The sequence below is a fragment of the Hippocampus zosterae genome, chromosome 2 (assembly GCF_025434085.1).
Source record: "Hippocampus zosterae strain Florida chromosome 2, ASM2543408v3, whole genome shotgun sequence".
Classification (NCBI taxonomy): Eukaryota; Metazoa; Chordata; class Actinopteri; order Syngnathiformes; family Syngnathidae; genus Hippocampus; species Hippocampus zosterae.
This window is the reverse complement of record NC_067452.1, coordinates 14,799,183-14,820,658: the sequence shown is the minus strand read 5'-3', so window position 1 is coordinate 14,820,658 and position 21,476 is coordinate 14,799,183. Positions and strand designations below refer to the sequence as shown.

General features: G+C 44.8%; 2 protein-coding genes across 2 annotated transcripts in view; one reads left to right on the top strand and one right to left on the bottom strand.

Annotated features, from left to right (window-relative positions):
- Positions 1 to 21,476, top strand: part of mxra8b (matrix-remodelling associated 8b) — a 197,007-nt gene that overhangs the window by 132,958 nt on the left and 42,573 nt on the right. The gene's annotated exons all lie outside the window — the stretch shown is intronic.
- LOC127596016 (protein Wnt-2b-A-like) overlaps positions 17,098 to 21,476 on the bottom strand; it is a 13,157-nt gene continuing 8,778 nt past the window's right edge. The window contains exons 3-5 of the mRNA XM_052058151.1: positions 20,923 to 21,200; positions 20,197 to 20,461; positions 17,098 to 19,171 (exon numbers count right to left, since the gene is read on the bottom strand). Coding sequence (XP_051914111.1) covers positions 18,942 to 19,171; positions 20,197 to 20,461; positions 20,923 to 21,200 — 773 coding nt within the window. The 3' untranslated portion in view covers positions 17,098 to 18,941. The remainder of the gene's footprint in view (positions 19,172 to 20,196; positions 20,462 to 20,922; positions 21,201 to 21,476) is intronic.

The window sequence follows — 21,476 nt, the reverse complement described above, 5'->3', positions numbered from 1 at the left end:
GTCATTTCAAGTCGTCATATCAAGTCAATTCAAGCCGTCATTTCAAGTCAAGCCAAGTCGAAGCAATTCAAGCAGTCATTTCAAGTCAAGCCAATTCATGCCATGCCAAGCCAATTCATGTCAAGTCAAGCCAAGCCAATTCATGCCAAGCCAATTCAAGTCAAGTCGAGCCAATTCATGTCAAGTCAAGTCAAGCCAAGCCAATTCAAGCCGTCATATCAAGTCAAGCCAATTCAAGCCAAGCAAAGCCAATTCAGTGATTTCAAGTCAAGCCAAGCCAATTCAAGCAGTCATTTCAAGCCAATTCATGTCAAGCCAAGCCAATTCATGTCAAGAAAAGAAGCCAATTCATGTCAAGTCAAGCCAATTCAAGCCAAGCGAAGCCAATTCAGTCATTTCAAGTCGAGCCAAGTCGAGCCAATTCAAGCCGTCATTTCAAGTCAAGCCAAGTCGAGCCAATTCAAGCAGTCATTTCAAGTCAAGCCAAGCCAATTCATGCCAAGCCAATTCATGTCAAGCCAAGCCAAATCATGTCAAGTCAAGCCAAGCCAATTAAAGCCATAATTTCAAGCCAAGCCAATTCAAGTCAACCGAAGCCAAGGCAATTTTTGTCAACTTAGGCCATGTCAGGCAAAGACCCTGGGCCCCATTTAAAAAGACACAAAAATCAGGTCGCCTAAAAAATAAAAAAAATGTCAGGCTGCCTCCAAAAAAATGCAAAAAATGTCAGGCCCCCCAAAGAAAAAAAAAGTGAAGTCATTTCAAGTCAAGCCAATTCAAGCCGTCATATCAAGCCAAGCCAATTCATGCCAAGTCAAGCCATGTCAAGCCAAGACCCCTGGGCCTCAATTAAAGAGAAAAAAGTCAGGCCGCCTAAAAAAAAAACGTCAGGCCACTTCCAAAAAAAATGTAGTGTTACGCAAAAAAAAGGCAAACCCCTGCAAAAGATGTCAGCCCCCAAATAAAAAAAATGCCCAGCCATGTCAAGTCATTTCAAGTCCAAGCTACCTCAAGCCTTTTCAAGTCATTTCATGCCTAGCAAAAAAGCCAACCCCCTGCAAAAAATGTCAGCCCCCCCAAAAAAAATATGCCATGCCATGTCATGTCAGGCAATGTCGAGTCATTACAATTCCAAGCTGAGCCAATTCAAGCCGAGTCAAGCTGTCATTTCAAGTCAAGCCAAGCCAATTCAAGTTGAGCCAATTCAAGCCGTGATTTCAAGCCGAGCCAAGCTCTCATTCCAAGCCAAGCCAATGCAGTTCAAGCCCAGCCAAGACAATTCAAGCAGTCATTTCAAGTAAATTTAAGCCAATTCATGCAGTCATGCCAAGTCAATTCAAGTCAAGGGAAGCCAAGCCAAGACCCCCAGGCCGCAATTAAAAAGGAAAATGTCAGACCGCTTCAAAAAAAAATATGCAATGCCATGTCATGTCAAGCCATGCCGAGTCATTTCAAGTCCAAGCCGAGCCAATTCAAGCCGAGCTAATTGAAGCAGTCATTTCAAGCCGAGCCAAGCCGTCATTTCATTTCAAGCCAAGCCAATTCATGTCAATTTCAGCCAAGTCAAGCCAATTCAAGCTGAGCCAATTCAAGGAGTGATTTCAAGCCGAGCCAAGCCGTCATTTCAAGCCAAGCAAACGGGAAGCCTTGTCAAGTTATTTCATGCCAAGCAATAAGAGCCAAGCCCCTGCAAAAAATGTCAGCCCCCCCAAAGAAAAAAAAATGCCAACCCATGTCAAGTCATTTCAAGCCATGTAGTCATTTCAAGTTCAAGCTGAGCTAATTCAAGCAGTCATTTCAAGCCAGGCCAAGTCATGTAAAGTCAAGCCAATTCATGTCAAGAAAAGCCAATCCAATTCATGTTACGCCACACCAAGCCATGTCAAGCCAAGATCCCTGGATCCCAATTAAAAAGAAAACAAATGCCAGGCTGCATTAAAAAAAAAAACTCAGGTCATTTAAAAAGAAAAGTCAGGCCGCCTCCAGAAAAAAAAAGTCCGGCTGCCTCCAAAAAAAAACTAATAGTAAGCCTTGTCAAGTAATTTCATGCCAAGCAAAAAGTGCAAAGCCACTTGCAAAGAATGTCAGCCCCCCAAACAAAAAAAATTGGCCACCTCCAAAAAAAAGTCAGGCTGCCTCCAAAAAAATCTAATAGTAAGCCTTGTCAAGTCATTATATGCCAAGCAACGAGTGCCAAGACCCTGAAAAAAATGTCAGCCCCCCCCACAGAAAAAACAATGGCAAGCCATGTCGAGTCATTTCATGTCCAAGCCAGGCGGAGCAAATTTCAAGCCAACCCAAGACCCCCAGGCCCCAATTAAATGCATTGGGGCAACGGGCTCTGAATTCTCTCGACGCCCAGCGGCTGCGCTGTCCACTCTGTGTCCACACAGTTTAAAGCACAGTGAAGTTGCGAGAATGAATGAGAAGAGTGTCACGTCACAACCAGTAATAAGATGATTTAGGAAAAAGTTGAGCACGTTCTAGCGCATATTTAGTCAATGACATGTACACACAATGAAATTTACATTAATATACCTGTACAGTATTTGGTCACTTATTTTTGGACATTTTAGGGGAAGGTGAGCTTCCCGTTCGGGCTTAGGAAGCATGTGCACACCAGTTGCAATTGCTCTATGACCCGCTTCCTCAACTGGCGGACCGCGATCCACGACCGGACCGCCGACCTCCTCTGTCCGGACCGCCGACCTCCTCTGTCCGGCCCTCCTCTGTCCGGACCGTCGGCGAATTGTATAAAATAATAATTTATAAAGTGATTTTTACGTTATACATTTTATATTTGTGGACTATAATCTGCGCATTACCGCGATCGCTTGTTAAAATTATCCGTTGTATTCTTTGCGTGCACTAACAGATGTAACGCAGAGGACCGCGACAGCGCGACTTTGCGTGTGTGTTTGACTCACTGGGGACCCTGACTGACCAGGGCATGTCGGCGATAAGATGCGCTGATTGGCTCCTCTGAACTGAAGGTGTGGCCATACGTAAGCGTCAGCATACGATGCGCTGATTGGCTCGTCTGAATTTAAGGTGTGCCCATACATAAGCGTCAGCATATACGATGTGCTGATTGGCTCATCTGAACTTAAGGTGTGCCCATACATAAGCGTCAGCACGCGTCTATCCCAAAACACACCCATTCAAAATGGATGATTGTGTCAGGAAACAGACGCATGCGCGACCCCACAGTGTGCTCACAGCTTCAGCCCAGGAGAGCCGCACACAGACAATTAGACAAGACGAATCGCGTGAGGTTTCGATTGTGTGCAGTTCTGCTCCCGTCTCCATCGGGGATCTTAGCAGCTGTTTAATAACAGAACACCGCAACATGGGAAATGAACATCACAATGGCGTCTTCAAATAATATTTGCATGCCTCAGACATTGCATTCACCTTTAGTGGAAGAAAAGCACTGCACATTCCTGTGCTCCCTTGTGTCAGTATTTAAAATGGTTCTTAACTCCTCTTCTGATATATTTTTTAAGTGATTTCAGAGGGGATGTGAAAAGGGGAATTGTACAAATGAAAAGGATATTTTTGTTTTCATGTTTAGTATTTATTTTGGTAAAATTAGTATTTTGTTTTTGTTAAATTAAGGGGAAAAAGACAACTACTGTTGAACAAAGTTAAAGTAAAAATGTCTTATTTCCCTAAAAGGGCTATTTCTATTATTAAGCAGGCACAACTTAACAAAATAAAAGAGTTTCTGTGCCTCAACACAATACCTCTCATTATTTGCTGTGTACTGGCAAAGTGAATAATTGTTATTTTCACGCACCCCATTATTGGTTGGTTGTGAAGAGTGTTGATTTGTATAAGCTTGGCTTGACCATACTAAATGGGCATATAGCCCTGCTCCCCATGACCGCCGTGCATGGGACCGGACCTTGGTCTTATTAAAAAAAAAAGTGGACCGACAGCATTTCTAGTTGAGGACCACTGCTCTATGACATACCGAGTGATCAGTGTGTTCAGTTCACAGTGATTAGGCTGCGATGATGCTCCAGCCGGTCACTGTCACCCACACAAAGGGGTCCGACGTCGACTGGTGTTGTTTTAACAACATCATGTGGCATCACAGTGACATACCCATTTAAATGGGTTACTTTCTACTTATTCACATATGTAAACTGGGTGTATCCAAGCATGACATACGAACTAGTAACTGGGCTATAAGCTCCATGGAGCACGTCAACTATGGACACAACACTCTGACACTCCTCGGCCACTCAAAAAGGCGCTAGGTGACGACAATGATGTGTCGGCCAGAGCCAGACCCACGCCTCCTCCCGGAGACCAGGGGCGCGCCGAGGCGTTCCGCCTCCTCCCGGGTGTCGGCTGTGGGATCAGGAGGGCCGACACAAAAACGTTTCTTCGTTGAGCCGCAGACCGGGGGACACACCAGATGTTTCTTTGAGCTTGAGGCCAGAATACATCAAAAACAAAATACAAACTTAGTCCAGAGGCTGAGGTGCAGGCTGGTCACAAACGAGTTTTATTCAATCAAAACCCGGAGAGGTACAGATGTGCACATCGGAAAACTCTGAAATCTCCCAAGACTAAACACAGGTTTTATAGCGTTATGAGGGGCCAACCCAATTAATTTCATTGGCTACTCTCGATGATAATTTATCAATTCTAATTGTACCATAATGCGTTGTGTAATTATGATTGGCTTTGGGCTTCTTTGTCGGCTTTAATGGTATCTATAAGCAACTTCATGTCATTGTTCTGATTTATAATGGTATCACAATAGCTTTATTTTTAAAATATAATAGAGGCCCCATACGGGGCCTTTGTGTGATTGCATGTGGGTTTCAGATATAACTATATCTCCGTCGGCATGGCAACTCGATGTATGCAAGTCTTTAGATTTAATTGTCTTTGTTGACTTGCCAACTCGATGAAATCACTGAAGACATGCAACAGTCATTAACGGTACGCGTTCTGCTCATCCAATGGTGGGCATCCTTGCTAATCCAATGATGACCATCGCAGAATAGCTAGCAGGTATCATAAGTACGCATTTTGCTCTTTACCTATGCACTGTTTGACATGTAATCTGATGACGACCATCACGGCTTATGCATTTGTTTGACATATTCATTTCTCTGCTATGCCTGTTTTCCTACGTAGTACGATTAGGTAACATATTTCCATGAAACTAACACAACAGATGTAAAACAGACACTAAGACATCATGTCTGCAAGTTGAGTGGATCTTTTTTTTTTAATGGATGGCTTTACTTTACGAATGGCAAAAGGAGGGAAAAAAAGATGTCTGCACCGCAGCACGAACGAGAACGCACCTCTACCAACTAAAACACTTGCTGCTTTTCCTTCAGACAATCAGACGCTATCAACATACAGACATGTCTAAGGGGTTAGGGGTAGGTAGGTTAGGTAAACCGTTGTATGTGTGTGATCATGAGGCGGTTCAAGTTTTATAGCTGCTTGATGTTCCTTTGTTTCCCCGATGTTGACGATTATAACCACGCTGACGTTCCCCCCCACATTATGAGATGAGTTCTGACGAAAGTCACAATTCTGAGGATAAAGTCAGAATTCTCACTTTAAAAATGAGAATTCTGAGGATAAAGTCAGAATTGTGAGATAAAAATAAGAATCCTGCCTTGGATTAAAAATGAATCAATGGAAAGCACGTACTATAGAACGTAATTCAAGTTTTTATGTCGTTTTTTAGGGCGCCCCGGTAGTCCAGTGGTTAGCACATCGGCTTCACAGTGCAGAGGTACCGCGTTCGATCCAGCTCCGGCTTCCCTGTGTGGAGTTTGCATGTTCTCCCCGGGCCTGCGTGGGTTTTTTCTGGGTGCTCCGGTTTCCTCCCACATTCCAAAAATATGCATGGCAGGCTTGAACACTCTAAATTGTCCCTGGGTGTGAGTGTGAGCGTGGATGGTTGTTCGTCTCTGTGTGCCCTGCGATCGGCTGGCAACCGATTCAGGGTGTCCCCCGCCTACTGCCCTGGAGACAGCTGGGATAGGTTCCAGCACCCCTCGCGACCCTAGTGAGGATCAAGCGGTTAGGAAGATGAATGAATGTCATTTTTACTCTTCACTTGCAGATAACTACCAAAAGGGGGCGACACTGCCTCACTTGCCTCCCCTAACCCGCATGTCCCTGCAACTACACCTGAAAAAATAGAGAAAAAAGGGGGTGGGGTTGAATGATTCAGGTCAGTTATTAAAACGATTTTACTGCATATGAAATAAAAATGAAAATTCATAGAGTAGAAGGCCAGTTTGTGTAAAATGTAGTGATGCCATTCATTGTAGATCAGAGTGGTCCTGTTTTTGGTATTATTACATGATGGTGTTACATTTGCAGACACTAAAGATTTGAATGTGTTAATGTGACGTTTGAAGTGTAATGAGTATGTAAGTAATTGTATATCCAATGAACAGAATTACAATTAGCCCAAATGATACATGAAATCCACAATTTTATGCTTTTGGCAATGAAGTGTCGCGCTGCAAAGATGGCGCGATGCACTAGGACCAAATTCCAAAATCGAGGTTAAATTACCAACTAAAGAAAAAAAAAACATAAAAAACGCAACTGGATATTGCTGAGGATGGTATTGTCCCCAAATTGAAATGGATTTCCATGGGACAGGAGAAGTGAACCAATCTTTTTTTTTTACATTTTGAGCATGATGTCTCTGATCCACTGGTTAAAGGACACTTTGATTCTCTCCTCTTTCATCTCAAACTGCTTCAAACAACAAAGCGTGTGACGGAAAAGTGGTCTGTGTTTTATGTTATGTGTTGTGTTTATTATTTTACTTTGTTAACTGTTCTGTTAAGCGCTTTGCTCCAGCTGCCGCTGTTGTGAAAGCGCTATATAAATCAGCATGTATTGTATTGTATTGTATCTGTCAATGAAATGAATTTATAAAAAGTTTTTTTTCCATTTTTTGATATGTTCCCATGTTGGCCACTAACGGTCGCCAAATGCCGCTTTTTAACGCTTTTTGGGATGTACTGTATAGTCGCCTTCTTTTTTCCCTCTCGTCCTAGTCATTGTTTATTTTTTGTTTATCGGGCCGGGACGTTTGAACTAAAGATTCAACCTCTGAAAAATTAGTAGCATTTGTTTGTCCTGTCCAGTGTTAATGGCCTGTGTCTGTCTGTGTGCCTTTGCCATCCCTGCTTGACCTTGTTTGTCTTTTGCTGGCCCATACTGAGAGCATCGCACTGTCGTGTCATTTTGTCACTGACACAGTGATAGTGTCACTGACATGGTGCTTAAAACCTCACGTGAGTACAATTCACTGGCCCCAGCACTTGAAGTCACTCGAATGGTTCCAACCCTTCCCCAAAAACACATGCGTTGAGTCCGCCTCAAACACAGAATGCAGAGCTCAAAAATCTTAAATGGCCGCAGCTGCTTTTCCATGGCAATTGGCTGTTTTAATGGCGGGACATTATAGAGAGCAGGGTAATGACCGCTCTGGCCGTCGGAATGCCTTGATCTTATCAGCATGGTGAGAGGGGATGCTCCCACTTTCTGATGCGCTCTCATAGCCAGGCAGCCCGGGCCACTGAGGTCATCCGGAGGCCCCACCCCCGTTTCACATGCACAAACAGGCAAAGACGCATCGACCTTCAGCTAAGCCAATTACGGCAACCGTGTTCCGTTTTCCCCTCAATTCCTGCATGTTGTCGCATTGAAAGGGCATCGAGGACTGAAGACAGCGAGCAAAAGGAGGAGCAGACAAACTTGAAAAACTGCTTGAGAACAGCCTGCTGCGGTTTTGCCATCCTCACGTACAATCTCACGTGCACTTGTATACGCAGACAAATCCAATAAGTCCAACCGAATGGAGCAACACTCATCTTCTGCTCTGTTTGTTTGAAATTTGTGATGAATTGGCAGTTTTCTACTAACTCAAGCTTGGTCCTTATCCATCCTGAAGTGGGCCCAGCCCTAACATGTCCAGCATGCCCATGTTTGGCTTTTACTTATTTCTCAACATGATTCCCGTGTGTGTGTGTGTGTGTTGTGTGTGTTGTGTGTGTTGTGTGTGTGTGTGTGTGTGTGTGAGAGAGAGAGAGAGACAGAGACAGATAGGGTGTCTTGAAAGGCACAGATAGATTGCAACCAACCTCTACTCACTCACTGAGTCAGATAAAGAACAACACAAACATTCTCCTTTTTTGCACTTAACAATCACAGCAAGGATGGCGGCAGGGGCAAAACGATGGATGGGCAATTTGAATTACCATCGTCCTATTCTATATTTTCTATGCATGAAATTCACACTCTCTTTGGGGAAGATCATGAACACATCAGAAGTTCCTCATCAGTTACTTTGGTACTTGGAGTTTTTTTCTGTGAATACCTACGCAAAGGAAAGTTTATAAACTTATCCATCTTCTACCGCTTATCCGGGGCCGGGTCGCGGGGGCAACAGCTTTAGCAGGGAAGCCCAGACTTCCCTCTCCTTCTTCCAGCTCTTCACTGGGGATCCCGGGGCGTTCCCAGGCCAGCTGGGTGACTTAGTCTCTCCAGCGTGTCCTGGGTCTTCCTCGGGGTATCCTCCCGGTCGGACATGCCCGGAACACCTCACCAGGGAGAGGAGGGTAGAGCTGGTCCACTGTTCCACGGCCAGGACGAAAACCACATTGCTCCTCCTCAATCTGAGGCTCGACTTCCTGATGGACCCTCCTCTCCAGCACCCCTGAATAGACCTTACCAGGGAGGCTGAGGAGTGTGATCCCTCTGTAGTTGGAACACACCCTCTGGTCCCTCTTTTTAAAAAGAGGGACCACCACCCCAGTCTGCCAATCCAGAGGCACTCTCCCCGATGACCACGCGATGCTGCAGAGGCGTGTCAACCAGGACAGCCCCACAGCATCCAGAGTCTTGTGGAACTCCGGGCGGATCTCATCCACCCCTGGGGCCTTGCCACCGAGGAGCTTTTTAACCACATCGGCGACTTCAACCACAGAGATAGGAGAGCCCACCTCAGGGTCCTCAGACTCTGCTTCCTCCAAGGAAGGCGCGTTGGTGGAGTTGAGGAGGTCTTCGAATTACTCTGCCCACCGGTTTACAATGTCCCGAGTCAAAGTCAGCAGTGCCCCATCCCCACTGTACACAGTGTTAGTGGTGCACTGCTTCCCCCTCCTGAGTCGTCAGATGGTGGACCAGAATTTCCTCGAAACCGTCCGGAAGTCGGCTTCGATGGCCTCACCGAACTCTTCCCATGTCCGGGTTTTTGCCTCGGCGACCACTGAAGCTGCGTTCCACTTGACCAGTCGATGCCCATCAGCGGCCTCTGGGGTCCGACAGGCCATAAAGGCCCGATAGGACTCCTTCTTCAGCTTGACGGCATCCCCTACTGCTGGTGTACACCAGGGAGTATGGGGGTTGCTGCCACAACAGGCACCAACCACCTTACGTCCACAACTCAGATTGGCCGCCTCAACAATAGAGGCACGGAACACGGTCCATTCGGATTCAATGTCCCCCGCCTCCCCCGGGACATGGGAAAAGCTCTGCCTGAGGTAGGAGTTGAAACTCTTTCTGACAGGGGATTCCGCCAGATGCTCCCAACAAAGGACGGACCGGCATCTTCCCCCACCATCGGAGCCGACTCACCACCAGGTGATGATCAGTTGACAGCCCCGCCCCTGTCTTCACCCGAGTGTCCAAAACAAGTGGCCGCAAATCCGATGATACAACCACAAAGTCGATCAACAAACTGCGGCTAAGGGTGTCCTGGTGCCAAGTGCACATATGGACACCCTTATGTTTGAACAAGATGTTCGTTATGGACAGTCCGTGACGAGCACAGAAGTCCAATAACAAAACACCACTCGAGTTCTGATTGGGGTGGGGCATTCCTCCCAATCACAACGTTCCAGGTCTCAATGTCATTGCCCACGTGCGCATTGAAGTCCCCCAGCAGAACAAGGGAGTCCCCAGCAGGAGTACTCTCCAGCACACCCTCCAAGGACTACAAAAAGGGTCGGTACGCTGAGCTGCTGTTTGGTGCATATGCACAAACAACGGTCAGGACCCGTCGCCCCACCCGAAGGCGGAGTGAGGCAACCCTGTTGTCTACCGGTGTGAACACCAATGTACAGGCACTGAGCCGGGGGGCAATGAGTATGCTCACACCTGCTCTGCGCCTCTCACGGTGAGCAACTCCAGAATGGAAGAGAGTCTAACCCCTCTAGAGAGAACTGGTACCAGAACCCAGGCTGTGTGTGGAGACTATCCAGTCGGAACTTCTCTGCCTCACACAGCAGCTCGGGCTCCTTCCCTGCCAGAGAGGTGACATTCCATTTATAAACTTATGGTCATATTACTTAAGATTAACAGTACTATTACTGAGTCTACTCTATCCACCTGTGCTCAAGAAATCAGTTCCTTCCAAGAACATAAATGTTAAACTACAGAACAGTAAAGATACTGTAGATAGATACATCCCTCCATTTATCCATTTTCTGTTCTGCTTCATCCTCACAAAGGATTTCACGAGTATTTTGTTAACTGGGTGTAGGAATTAAAAAAAGATATATTTTTAGCAAGGGTGTATACATTCCAAAGGTTTTATTGATAGACATTCATGTTTGGCCAAGGCACGCAAACAATGTGAAGATATGCCAAGCTAAACAATCAATGCCAGTGCGTCAGACCACATTTGGTGATGCTCCGTGCTGTTTTTGAGTAACAACCAATGTGCAAGTCAGTTATCATATTTCAAACATTGATTTGTTTGTTTGTCCCAAGCCGCCGACCTCAAGTGTCCTTGTAGGCCGACAGATGTCTTCCACTCAGGTGGAATTCAGATAGGGCTGATTCCATTTTTGTTTCCCTGTTTGACACTTGTCGTAATTCCTACATTTAATTATTATCCACATGGATTTTTTTAAGACCAACACTGAGCATTTGCAAAGCAAATGATCAGACAGGAAATGTACATTTCAACTGGAAAGTGTGTGCATGTTTTAAAACAACCGTAATCTCTGACCTTTGGCAGGAGCTATTTCAAAGAATGTGAAGCCCACAAGTCTGACTGGTTGAAAAGTGCGAGTGCTGAGTGGTGAGCAGCTGTTGCTGTGCACTTTCACTCTTGCTAAACACACACAAGAGATTGTTTACGCTACGACAAACGATCACAGGTCAAACGCATGACGGAGATAGCCAATGATTCAAACGCCTGCATCACAATAAGCTGTTGCAAACCATTTTGGAGGTTGTTCCTAAAACGTCCTTGCGTTATGATATCTATTGAGCCTTTGGGTTTCATCCAAAGTGGAGCTGAGCATGTGCTGAAATTCACACCGGCCTGCTTTTGCTCCTCCTTCCATGCAGTCCTCCAAAAAAATCAACAATCATGTTTCGATGATTTTACGCATTCATGCGTGGAAGAAAATGTTTGCACGCATGTACACTTTGCATGCGAGCATCTGAGCTCTGCATTCTGCTTTGCTTAAGCTGTAGCCGGCCCGCAAGGTCTTGGCACGAGAGGCGTCTGAACTGGATCAAAACCTGTCAGGATGCGCTTCTGGTTACTGGAGACAGGCGGAAAGACAAACGCTGTGTCACGAGCAGAACAAGTGCTACGGCTGCTGCTGCCTGTTCACCAATGCAATCAAAATGCAGCGGTGACCCGACTTACATGTTTTTGTTTGTTTTGTTGAGACACAAGGCATCATCCGGACGTTTTTTTTTTTTGCTTCGGCTTGCAAGCAAAGACCGGAGAAGCATTTTGGCAGATGAATTATAGTGAATAAGTCGTCCATAAAAGAGTCCTCAAGTTCATGGTCACTCCCAGTTGAAGTTAGCTGTGCAATCAAACATATGGGATGATGTCGTGGGAACAGTTTAGTTTTCAACAACCACAAAATTTTCCTTAAGTCCACGAGCGTAATGCCAACAACACCTTGAACTGATTGGTCATGTATAGCCTAGTGGATTGCATCGATGTTGTGGTGCTTTAACTGAACCCCATGTGTGATTGTGAGGGAAGGTCGGGAGGAGTCTTTCATTGACTTGGCCATTCCGTTCAAGCTTTTGCCGTTTCTCTGTGGTCACCTGTATTAGGCCTAACTATTTTCTTGACTGTCCAAAATCAGATCAAAGTACTTTTCATATTGACCGCGCCTGTGCCGTTTCTCATCCTATCATGGAAAAAGAAAACCCGGGAATTTCTGAAGGAAGCAAGTGAAGTGATTAAAATGGATTATTTTGTCATCCCCCTCTTATTGGTCAGGCCCTCTCTTTGCCCCCGGAGAGAAAACATCCTGGCACCGCGCCTGGATAGACTCCAGCACACCCCCGACCCGTCAGGAAGAGACGCGCTTCGGAGAATGAACGTATGAAAAGAAGTTCTATATGCAATATCTAAAATGTGATTTCAGATTTGGATGGTTTGCATTGTAGTGTGAAAGCCGGAATAAGAGCTCCCAAACACCTGATTGAATTATCGCAAACTCACAGAGCGAACAAGGACGAAGCGTAAACAGGTTCCCTCTCAGTGGCAAAAGGGGCAGTTGAATTTCCATCTCTTGTTTTTGTTCCGCCAGCACTTTATTGTAAAAGTGAAATGATATCGTTCCCATGTCAGCTCAGTGTAAATGTTTTGTGCACGGTATTCCTCCATTTCATGCTGAGCGCTTGCTCTGTTTACTTCTGTTTACTGAGAGACTGGGGCTACTGTACTGTGTCCTCGCTTGCTGCCTCACTGCGGGAGGAAGAGTTCCAAGCAGAAGAAGCTGAGAAAATCGTGTGTCAAATATAGTTCAAGAATGTGTCTTACAAGTTGTCGTTCCAAGTGTTGTATCTGACGGCATTATCTCTTCTGCGACATTACAAGGTTGACATTTTTGACGAGACTGCAAAATGTCAATTTTTGACAGCACTTGTCACACTTTGGGTCACACGGTGCGCTGGAGCCTAACCCAACTGACTTTGGGCCGCAAATGCAAATAGACCTTCGAGAGCAGCCTCAAGGAGCACCTGTTGTACTTTTTGCTTTTTGGCCTTGTTTATTAGTGGTAGGAAGAGTCAAAAAGAGCCCCCATTTGATCTCGTTACCGGATAGCAGCATTGCTAAGCTATCTCTCCGCGTCACAGTATCATCATTTGGGTCAGCATGCGCATTTGTCAGCTGGTTTCACTCACTGGTATCTACATTTGTGAGAGCGACACAATTTGACCCTGGCCTCGTGTTTCCCCTTCCTCCATCGCTCCTTGCTTGTCAGCTCAAACACCCTGATTCTTTGGTATGTTGGTGGAATTTCAACTATTTTTCCAGGTCACTCTTGTTTGTACCTTGCTAGGTGTGTCTGTAAATTTGCACACAAGGAGAGAGATAAACATGCACACACAGTGACGTATGTATACAATCCACCTCGCATCATAGACCCTCCCGCTGCAGGCCAAATGATAATCTGACTCTGGCTCATCATCTTTGTCCTAGTTGTGCGTTACAGGGAAAAAAAACCTATGCATTCAGCACTGGCATTTTCTGCAAAAAGATGAAAGCACCATTTCTGATTGATGTTGGTACAATACATGAGTTTGATCAATCTTCAATCAATCGTATTAAAAACGTAACTATGTATTTGCAAAACTGGCTTTAATCCCGTCTCAGGCCTTCCTGTGTGGAGTTTGCATGTTCTCCCCCATGCTTGCGTGGGGTTTTTCCAGATACTCTGATTTCCTCCCACATTCCAAAAACATGCATGGCAGGCTGATTGAACACTCTAAATTGTCCCTAGGTGTCTGTGTGAGCGCGGATGGTTGTTCGTCTCTGTGTGCCCTGCGATTGGCTGGCAACCAGTTCAGGGTATCCCCCGCTTACAGCCTGAAGACAGCTGGGATAGGCTCCGGCCTTGTGAGGATTAAGTGGATCAGAAAATGGATGGATGGATGAATGGTTACCCATTAGATTTTTGGAATGGAAAATAAGTACCTCGGCCTAATAAAAGTTTTTTTTTTCCCAACTGAACTTATCAATACTCACCTAAATGAAAACCCACATAAATAAGTCTGATGTACTGTATTGCACTTACATTTGTACAAACGTATGGTAATTTCATCCCTCGATTCACCGGCATTGGAGGGATCCAGACGCAGTAATTGTGGCCCTCAAAATGGATATTCCATTCTGATCGCCGATCTCTTTCAGCTCCTGATGAGCATTGCAAATATTCACAGAACCCGTGGTTCATAAACAAGCAATGACATTGTACAAAAAGAGGCGACAGCTGTTTGCCGGATGCATCGGCCAGCATTTCTGCTACTCCGCTCTTAGTTGTTCTCATTGCTATGCCTCATCAATGAGTCCATGCGAACCGAACGTACACAGTGAAACCAAACTGTTTCAACGGGTTTCAAGAACCCTAATGTGAATGCCTGCGTGCGAGTGCTCACACTTATACAGCGGGCGGCAAGATGATACGACACGAGAGGTAGAGAGGCAACGCGACTAAATTTTGTTGAGGTATCTAAACGAGGATGCATGTAAATGATCATTTATGGAGTCCAAAAAAACAATAGGGTCCTTTGGGTTTTTTTCCCCCATGAGGCAATAGGTCAAATATTGTGACAGATCTAGTATTGGTGTTGGTACAGCCTTAATTATAAAGTCCTAATTGCTGTCAATATTTGTACAGGAAATCAGTTCTGTTCATAAAAAACAGTAAGGGCGGCTGTCTATTATGTACCTTTGAAAGCTACAAATGTTGTGAAAGTCATAAACTGAGGACCCTTGTATTTTCTCAGCACTCTTGTTAGCTACTATGCTATTGTCTGGCAATAGTATAGAAACGCTTATGAATGTCGGTCAGTTGGTACGGGACAGGTGATCAGGGGAGCCCCTAGCCTGCATGTGTTTGCATGCGAATATGTGAGTAAGGCATATCGCCTGTCTGAGGACTACCCCAATATGAAGGTCAGTGGGGGACTGTTGGTGGGCTTGCTGACTGGATTTCCACCTAGACAGGGTGGTATTTGAAGCAGGCACCCAGCGGGAACTGGAGGGAGATGTTTGTGGTAGGATGCGGCAGCAGGGCCTGGTCATAATGATGAATTGTTGAGAACAAGTTTCTCTCTTTTAAGATTAGCATCTACTAATAAGCGTGCCCCCGGTTCTTAAGGGAGCCCTATTTACTTCTGTCTCTCAATCTCTTCCACCAGTTTGACTTGTTTTACATATTCACATCTAATTGAACAAGTCGTCAGCGATCCCACACTCTAGTTAGGCTGGATTTATATGACATGGTTCAGGTGACCCGATTCAGATTTTTTTTCACTCCCCAGTGACACAAAAAGAGAGAAAATCTATAAAACCATGAAATAAGATTAGAATCCAGGCCTCTTCCAAATGTGGTTCAATTGCTTACAAATATCTGCCAGGAAGAAAGAACCGCAAGAATTGATCAGCTTGATCAATGTAACCCTGATGTCATATAATCCCGACGTGGATAATCCAAGCATATTCTTTGTTTATCCTTTTGGAAAATACATTTTGTTTTTGAGGAAATCCTACCTGCCTGCAACTGTGCCCTCAACCCTTGCACTCCAGACCGTGTAACTCATTAGGTCCTTTTCTTCTCTGTCCTGGGCCTTTCCTCATCTTGGAGGTCGGAAGCACTGAGAAAATAGCTGCACTGGCAAAAGGTTGACTGCATGACTCAAGCTCGCACATAAGCAACCATTGCGTCCCAATAGTCAGTCCTGGCCGGGGCCAAAATCTGTGCTGCAAAAGCATTTGCTCCCACAAAATCTACTGTGTATTTATGGTTGCGAGGACAATGACGTTTTATGGTGTACTGGGAGGCATGTAGTATAAATTATAGGGTAGTCTACTGCTCAATCCTTGCCGTTGTTTTTATTTTTCTCTTTGTGAACCAAAGTTCATTTGGTGATATTGGAATCTAGGATATTTACAATTATAGGCCTACTACATAAATAAACACAAAAACAGTTGCATACAGGAGTTAATAAAAGAATAAGGATAATAGACACAAATTATTTTTTATTGTTTTTCAGTGCCCTTTATTGGAGTATACCAGGTGCGTGCGTCAAAGACAAAAAAAAAAAAAGTCACACTCTCGTGTTATAAAATGGTCATTTCAAACTGAAACGACAAGATATCAGTTTTCATCTTTCGTGAGGGCCAAACGATAGACAGTTGTCATCTTTTGCTTTAATAAGAAGCGGGAGTTGTGGCAGGACAAAGCATGCCTGCTTCACCATGACAACATGTCTGCTCACAGTGCCTTGAACACGTGACAGTTCCTGGCCAAGATGAACATGGCTATGCTGGAGCAACCTACCTGTTCACCAAACTTGGCTGTATGCTTTATTTCCTCTTTGCCAAACTCAAAGGAGTCATCATGGGGACCCCAATTGAAGTCGCGGACCGCATCAAGAGAGCTGTGACGATGGCGCTGCTGAGGATCTGCAGGGGTTTAGGTTGGGTCCTTCATGCTTCCCGCCCTTTGACTAAGGTGACACACCCCACTCCAACTGACACAGCATAAACATTTGTTTACTGGAATGGATGTTGCACTACTTTCGTGAAAGCGGTTTTACCCGAGGTCGGTCGAAAGACTTATTCTTTGATGATGTTAGATTTTCTATTCAATCTCAAGGCCAGACTACACGAAAATGGATCCTCCATGACTCTGATTATGTGCACCGAATGGCAGCATTCATACAGTCATACCGACAAATAGTTTCACCCAACCACTGTCAGTGACTCAGTAATCTGCTCTTTTTGTCATTGTTCTCAGAGTATAATATGCATGCAAGTATTGTCGGATTGTTTTTCTTCATGTGTTGCTCCACCAAATGTGCATTCTTAAAAGCGTGACCACGAGGGTAGTGAGTCTCTGGTCTGTGGCTGACACCATACGTATCTCGATACACTACCGACGATCCAGTACATCAACAGCAACTACCGACGGCGCTACAATACAAAAATGCAGCTCCTCATCACGACGCAGTGCTATTCAGCACAATTTGATCCAATCCGTGATCTGATCTAATTCGATTTGGTACTACAATGCAAAGAAACAATGCTAAACAATCCAAAGAGTTTGATTATTTATTCACCACAAAATAACTTCTTAAAAGTGATGTATTTTTCAATTCAACAGTGCTTTTGTAAACACCTGGCTCACAATTGACAGTTAATCAGGCATAGTGCAATGTTCTTTAAGAAAGGTGGTGCCTTTCACAACTGCTCACAAATTGAAAACAATTGTAAACTCATATTGGTATTGCTGTATACAAACACCATTTCACTATCGTAGTAATAATAGTCATGAAAATAAAATCATTTGGTTTTGGTGAGAGATTGAAAATGGAAAAAGATAAAAATGTGCCCCAGATATTTGGTGTTTTGTACCTAAGCTCCACGTGGAAGAGATATGTAAAACCCTTGTTTTCTATATGGCTGGATATCTTTATCAATGAAGAAGAATATCCTTGTCACTTGTTTTGTTCTGAGTAGAGCTGTTAGTTAGTGGCGCACTGGAATAAAGTTGGTAGACTTTGCTCACGACTCTCCGAGATGAATCCGAACATGAAGCGCGGGTTCCGAGGCACTGACAAACTCCTCCATGTTCACATCTGACCTCAATGACGTCACGCAAGATTTTGGATCACATATGTGACAATGTTCCACAACAAAGTGTTGAGATGGTATTTAAGACCTGGAAAGACACATCATGTTATTTTGCTCACATTTTGATGTGTCTCCAAACATTTTGCAAACGCCTTAATCTGGTTTTGGTATTGACTACTTTTAACTGTCTTTGGCATGTTTGCATTGTAATGTAACCGTTTTGACCACTTGTGTTGGGATCGATGTACATTCTTTTCTACCAAACTTTATGTATCCCCGTAATGGAAAAAGCCCACCACCGTAAATGCTGATCAACCCCCCCCCCCCACCCCGCTTCTCGTATTAGTTGTGCTCTGTAAACTTTCAGCTCGCTTTTCTTAACTCTAAATGAAAAAAAGAAACACAATTATAGTGTCTAACTATCATAGCATATATTTCATATGAAGATCTGTGTTTGAGCAAGGCCATATAGGAGACAAAGTTAAACAAGTAAGCTCGAGAACAACATTGACAAATCTGATTGGGATTTGTGCTTTAGTGTGACAAACCGACCAACCTTCTTTGTACTCGCCCTGTGTCAGTCATTGTAGTGCATTGCATCCAATGATGAGAAATGAATCGACCATTCGTAAAATTTAACTGAATTATTAAAAAAAGAAATCCCCTACAGTATTGCGTCCAACATTTCAATGACTCCATTTATTGTCCATTTATTGAAAAAAAGCGCCATCTCCATGTTCTCCTTTAGTCTATTGCCAAAGATTTCTTTAGCTTCTATATCCACTGGTCAAAGTGCACACAGTGAGACAAAAACAATTGCTGGGGTTAAAAAAATAAAAATCCATAAAAGCAATGGAAAATACGTGAGTATATGACGTTTTTGTTATAATACTGGTTTGAGGGCTCAGTTCATATAAGAATGTGTATTTAAAGCATTCTAGAAGCAGCAAACCATTTAAAACCCACAACCGGTTACGAGAACAAAGTTTCGAAGGACCCGAAACGTTGATACATATCTATCTGAATCCCTCGGTTGTTCTTTGTCACAGTTCATCCTCTGACCCCACCGGTTCACAAGCAGAGACTAATGGAGGTTCATTTATATAGACCGGCATTGAATTTTACCGCTTTGACACAAATAGGTACATAAGCCATGCAATGACGAACCGAGAAGCGGACAGGGGGTGGTGGCGGAGATGCAGAACGCATTCAGACACATTTTCCCAGAATGTCATTTTCTGCAGGATGGCCTGCAAAGGGGAAGGGGTGGGGATCCATCCCAGGATGGTGGCATGGGCTTTTGTGATCAGGTCTTGTCCAACCATTCTGCTTGCTTGGGTGCCTTGCATGTGTGTACATCCACAGTTTCCTTGCAGACCTTGCACTCCACAGCACAGCACCATTCGAATTTGCACTCGCACTGGGTGAATTGTTCAACTCTGGTGGTGTCGTAGCCCCGCCCACAACACATGACATCACATCCCTCTGGGCTGTGTGATGTCTTATTGCACAAGCGCCCAGCAGTACCGATGGAACCTGGAGAGCATACAAGAGTTTCAGTAAAAACTAAGAAACTATTTCCGGGTCATCAGTTGCTCGCGTGATGCGTTTGCCACACTTTTGGATGATGACAAGCGGTAGGCAAAATGGCTGGATGAGATTGTAACTGCAGTATCAAAAACCTGAATGCACAAACTGCGTAATGCATTGTCGTGGTGTGAGCGTGCGTTTGTGTGTGAGGTGTGTGAATGTCATCCAGAGGGAGATTAGTGCCGCTGTTTGATTTGAGAAGCTCCGTGTTTGAATTGCTACCTATCACAACAAGCTGCCCATAGAACAACAGAGACACATAGACAGCTATGCACTGTTGGTAGAGTAGCCTAAAGTTACACTGCCTTTCCCAAGCCACTGCTCCCTTTGAAGCCACATCGCGCGTGTGTGTGTGTGTGTGTGTGTGTGTGTGTGTGAGAGAGACGGTTAATGGACAGTGGAGCGTGACAGACAGACAGGCTCTTACACTCTGAGGCCCACTCTGCCCTCCAGCTACGCTTAGTTCAGACAGACAGAGAGCAAGAGAGACTGTGGCCAGCAAAAAGAAGTGACTTTTTTTTAATTAGCTGTTTGTGTCCCGAGGCTGTGAATTCCACTGGGAAGGTGAGAAAAGAGGGGGATGATGGACCAATCGACAGAGATGGCGGGGTTGGGGGAGATGGAGAGAGGTGTTGATCCCTCAAGATTGCTCAAGCATTTCCTCCTCTGAACCGAGGCAATCGTAAGCAGTTGCCTGCATTAGGTAGAGGTGGGGAGACACAGGCTCTAACCAGCGGGTGTGTGTAGGTGTGTGTTTGTGTTGGCAAAGACTGACAGAGGTCAGGTTGGTCATAGAATGACCATGTCCCCCAGGCTACGAGGATATTAGCTTCCACTGACACAGACATCAGACAGGAGGCCAACTATGTTATCTGACTGCCACGATTGACATCCACACACAAACAAAGACATTCATATACACACACATAACACAGACAGGGCCCATCTATCAACAGGATTAAGCAGATTACCTGTTGATTTATCCGGCAGACAATAATTGGGTGAGTTTTCAAAGTAGACAAGGTCATTTTTGGTGGCCCGCCGAAAGGCTTTATTGGCTACGGTGAATCCCGTCCCGTCTTGGTTCATGGTCACTTCGATGGCCCCGTTGTATTTCCTCCTCAGGTAGTCGCCGGTCTTTCTGAAGTCCGACATGGCCATCCAGCACGTCCGCAGCGCGCACGAGCCGCTAACACCGTGACACTTGCACTCCAGCTTCATGAAACGCTTCACTGCCTAAATGCAGAAAGAATGGGCTGCAGTACATTCATGTTTTTCCTTGTTGACTTCAATAAAGGGGTGTGACTCAATTACATGATGAAAGTACTTCTCAACTTATTGTCAAGCATTTTCATACGCAATTTACATACATTGACTTTCAAGTGCACCAATTTGCGGAACAAGCGATGGAACATGCAACAAATTAAATGTATCAAGGTACCACTGAAACCACTGCTTTATGAGAAGGAGCTGAAATTGTTAGCATATTCACATAGACCCTGGGCATAAATAGAAAAGTTTACAATTCCAAATTTGTAAGCACTTGTACAATGGCGATAATAAACCGATTGAAGGTAAAAGATAAGACTACGAAAATGTCCTCAGCTTTCGCACTTAGTAGAGGTAGAGATGACTATCGATAAATATTTAAAAGAGGTGGCTTTACTTATATGCCATAGGGCGAGTCACACACTCACAGTTCTTCCACAGCGGTTGTTGTGCAGGTTCATAAGCGCCCGTGCGTCACGGACCGTCCTCTCTTTGGCGTCTATGAAGGCTTTGGCAAACCTGATCCCGTAGTTAATGTGGTCACTACATCCCCCCCAGTCAAATTCTCCTCGCTCATCCTTGTCCCGACCACGTTTTTGTGGGTCACAGTTGCACATCTTAAGATCACCTTGGCTGCAGGCACGAGTGAGTGCATACACCACCCCAGCAGAGGAGATGGCATAGACAAATGCTGCTTCTCGGCTGCCTGGAACAGAGATAGAGAGTGTAAAAGACCCGTTAGAGTCCTCACCAATCCAGCCTGCCCTCATGATGTCACCATACCTGTTTTTGTAATTTTATTATTTTCATAGTGTCTACAATTTAGGGGCTGATGTGTTGGAGTCAATGTCAACCCTTTGTATGTGAGTGTTTTGTGCCCCATCTACAGGCCTGGAGTGTAATGTCTACAGCCCGACAAGTATTATTTCATGCCCAGAGCCAGGGCAGGTGCGGCTGATTGAAGGCAACAACTTCTCACATC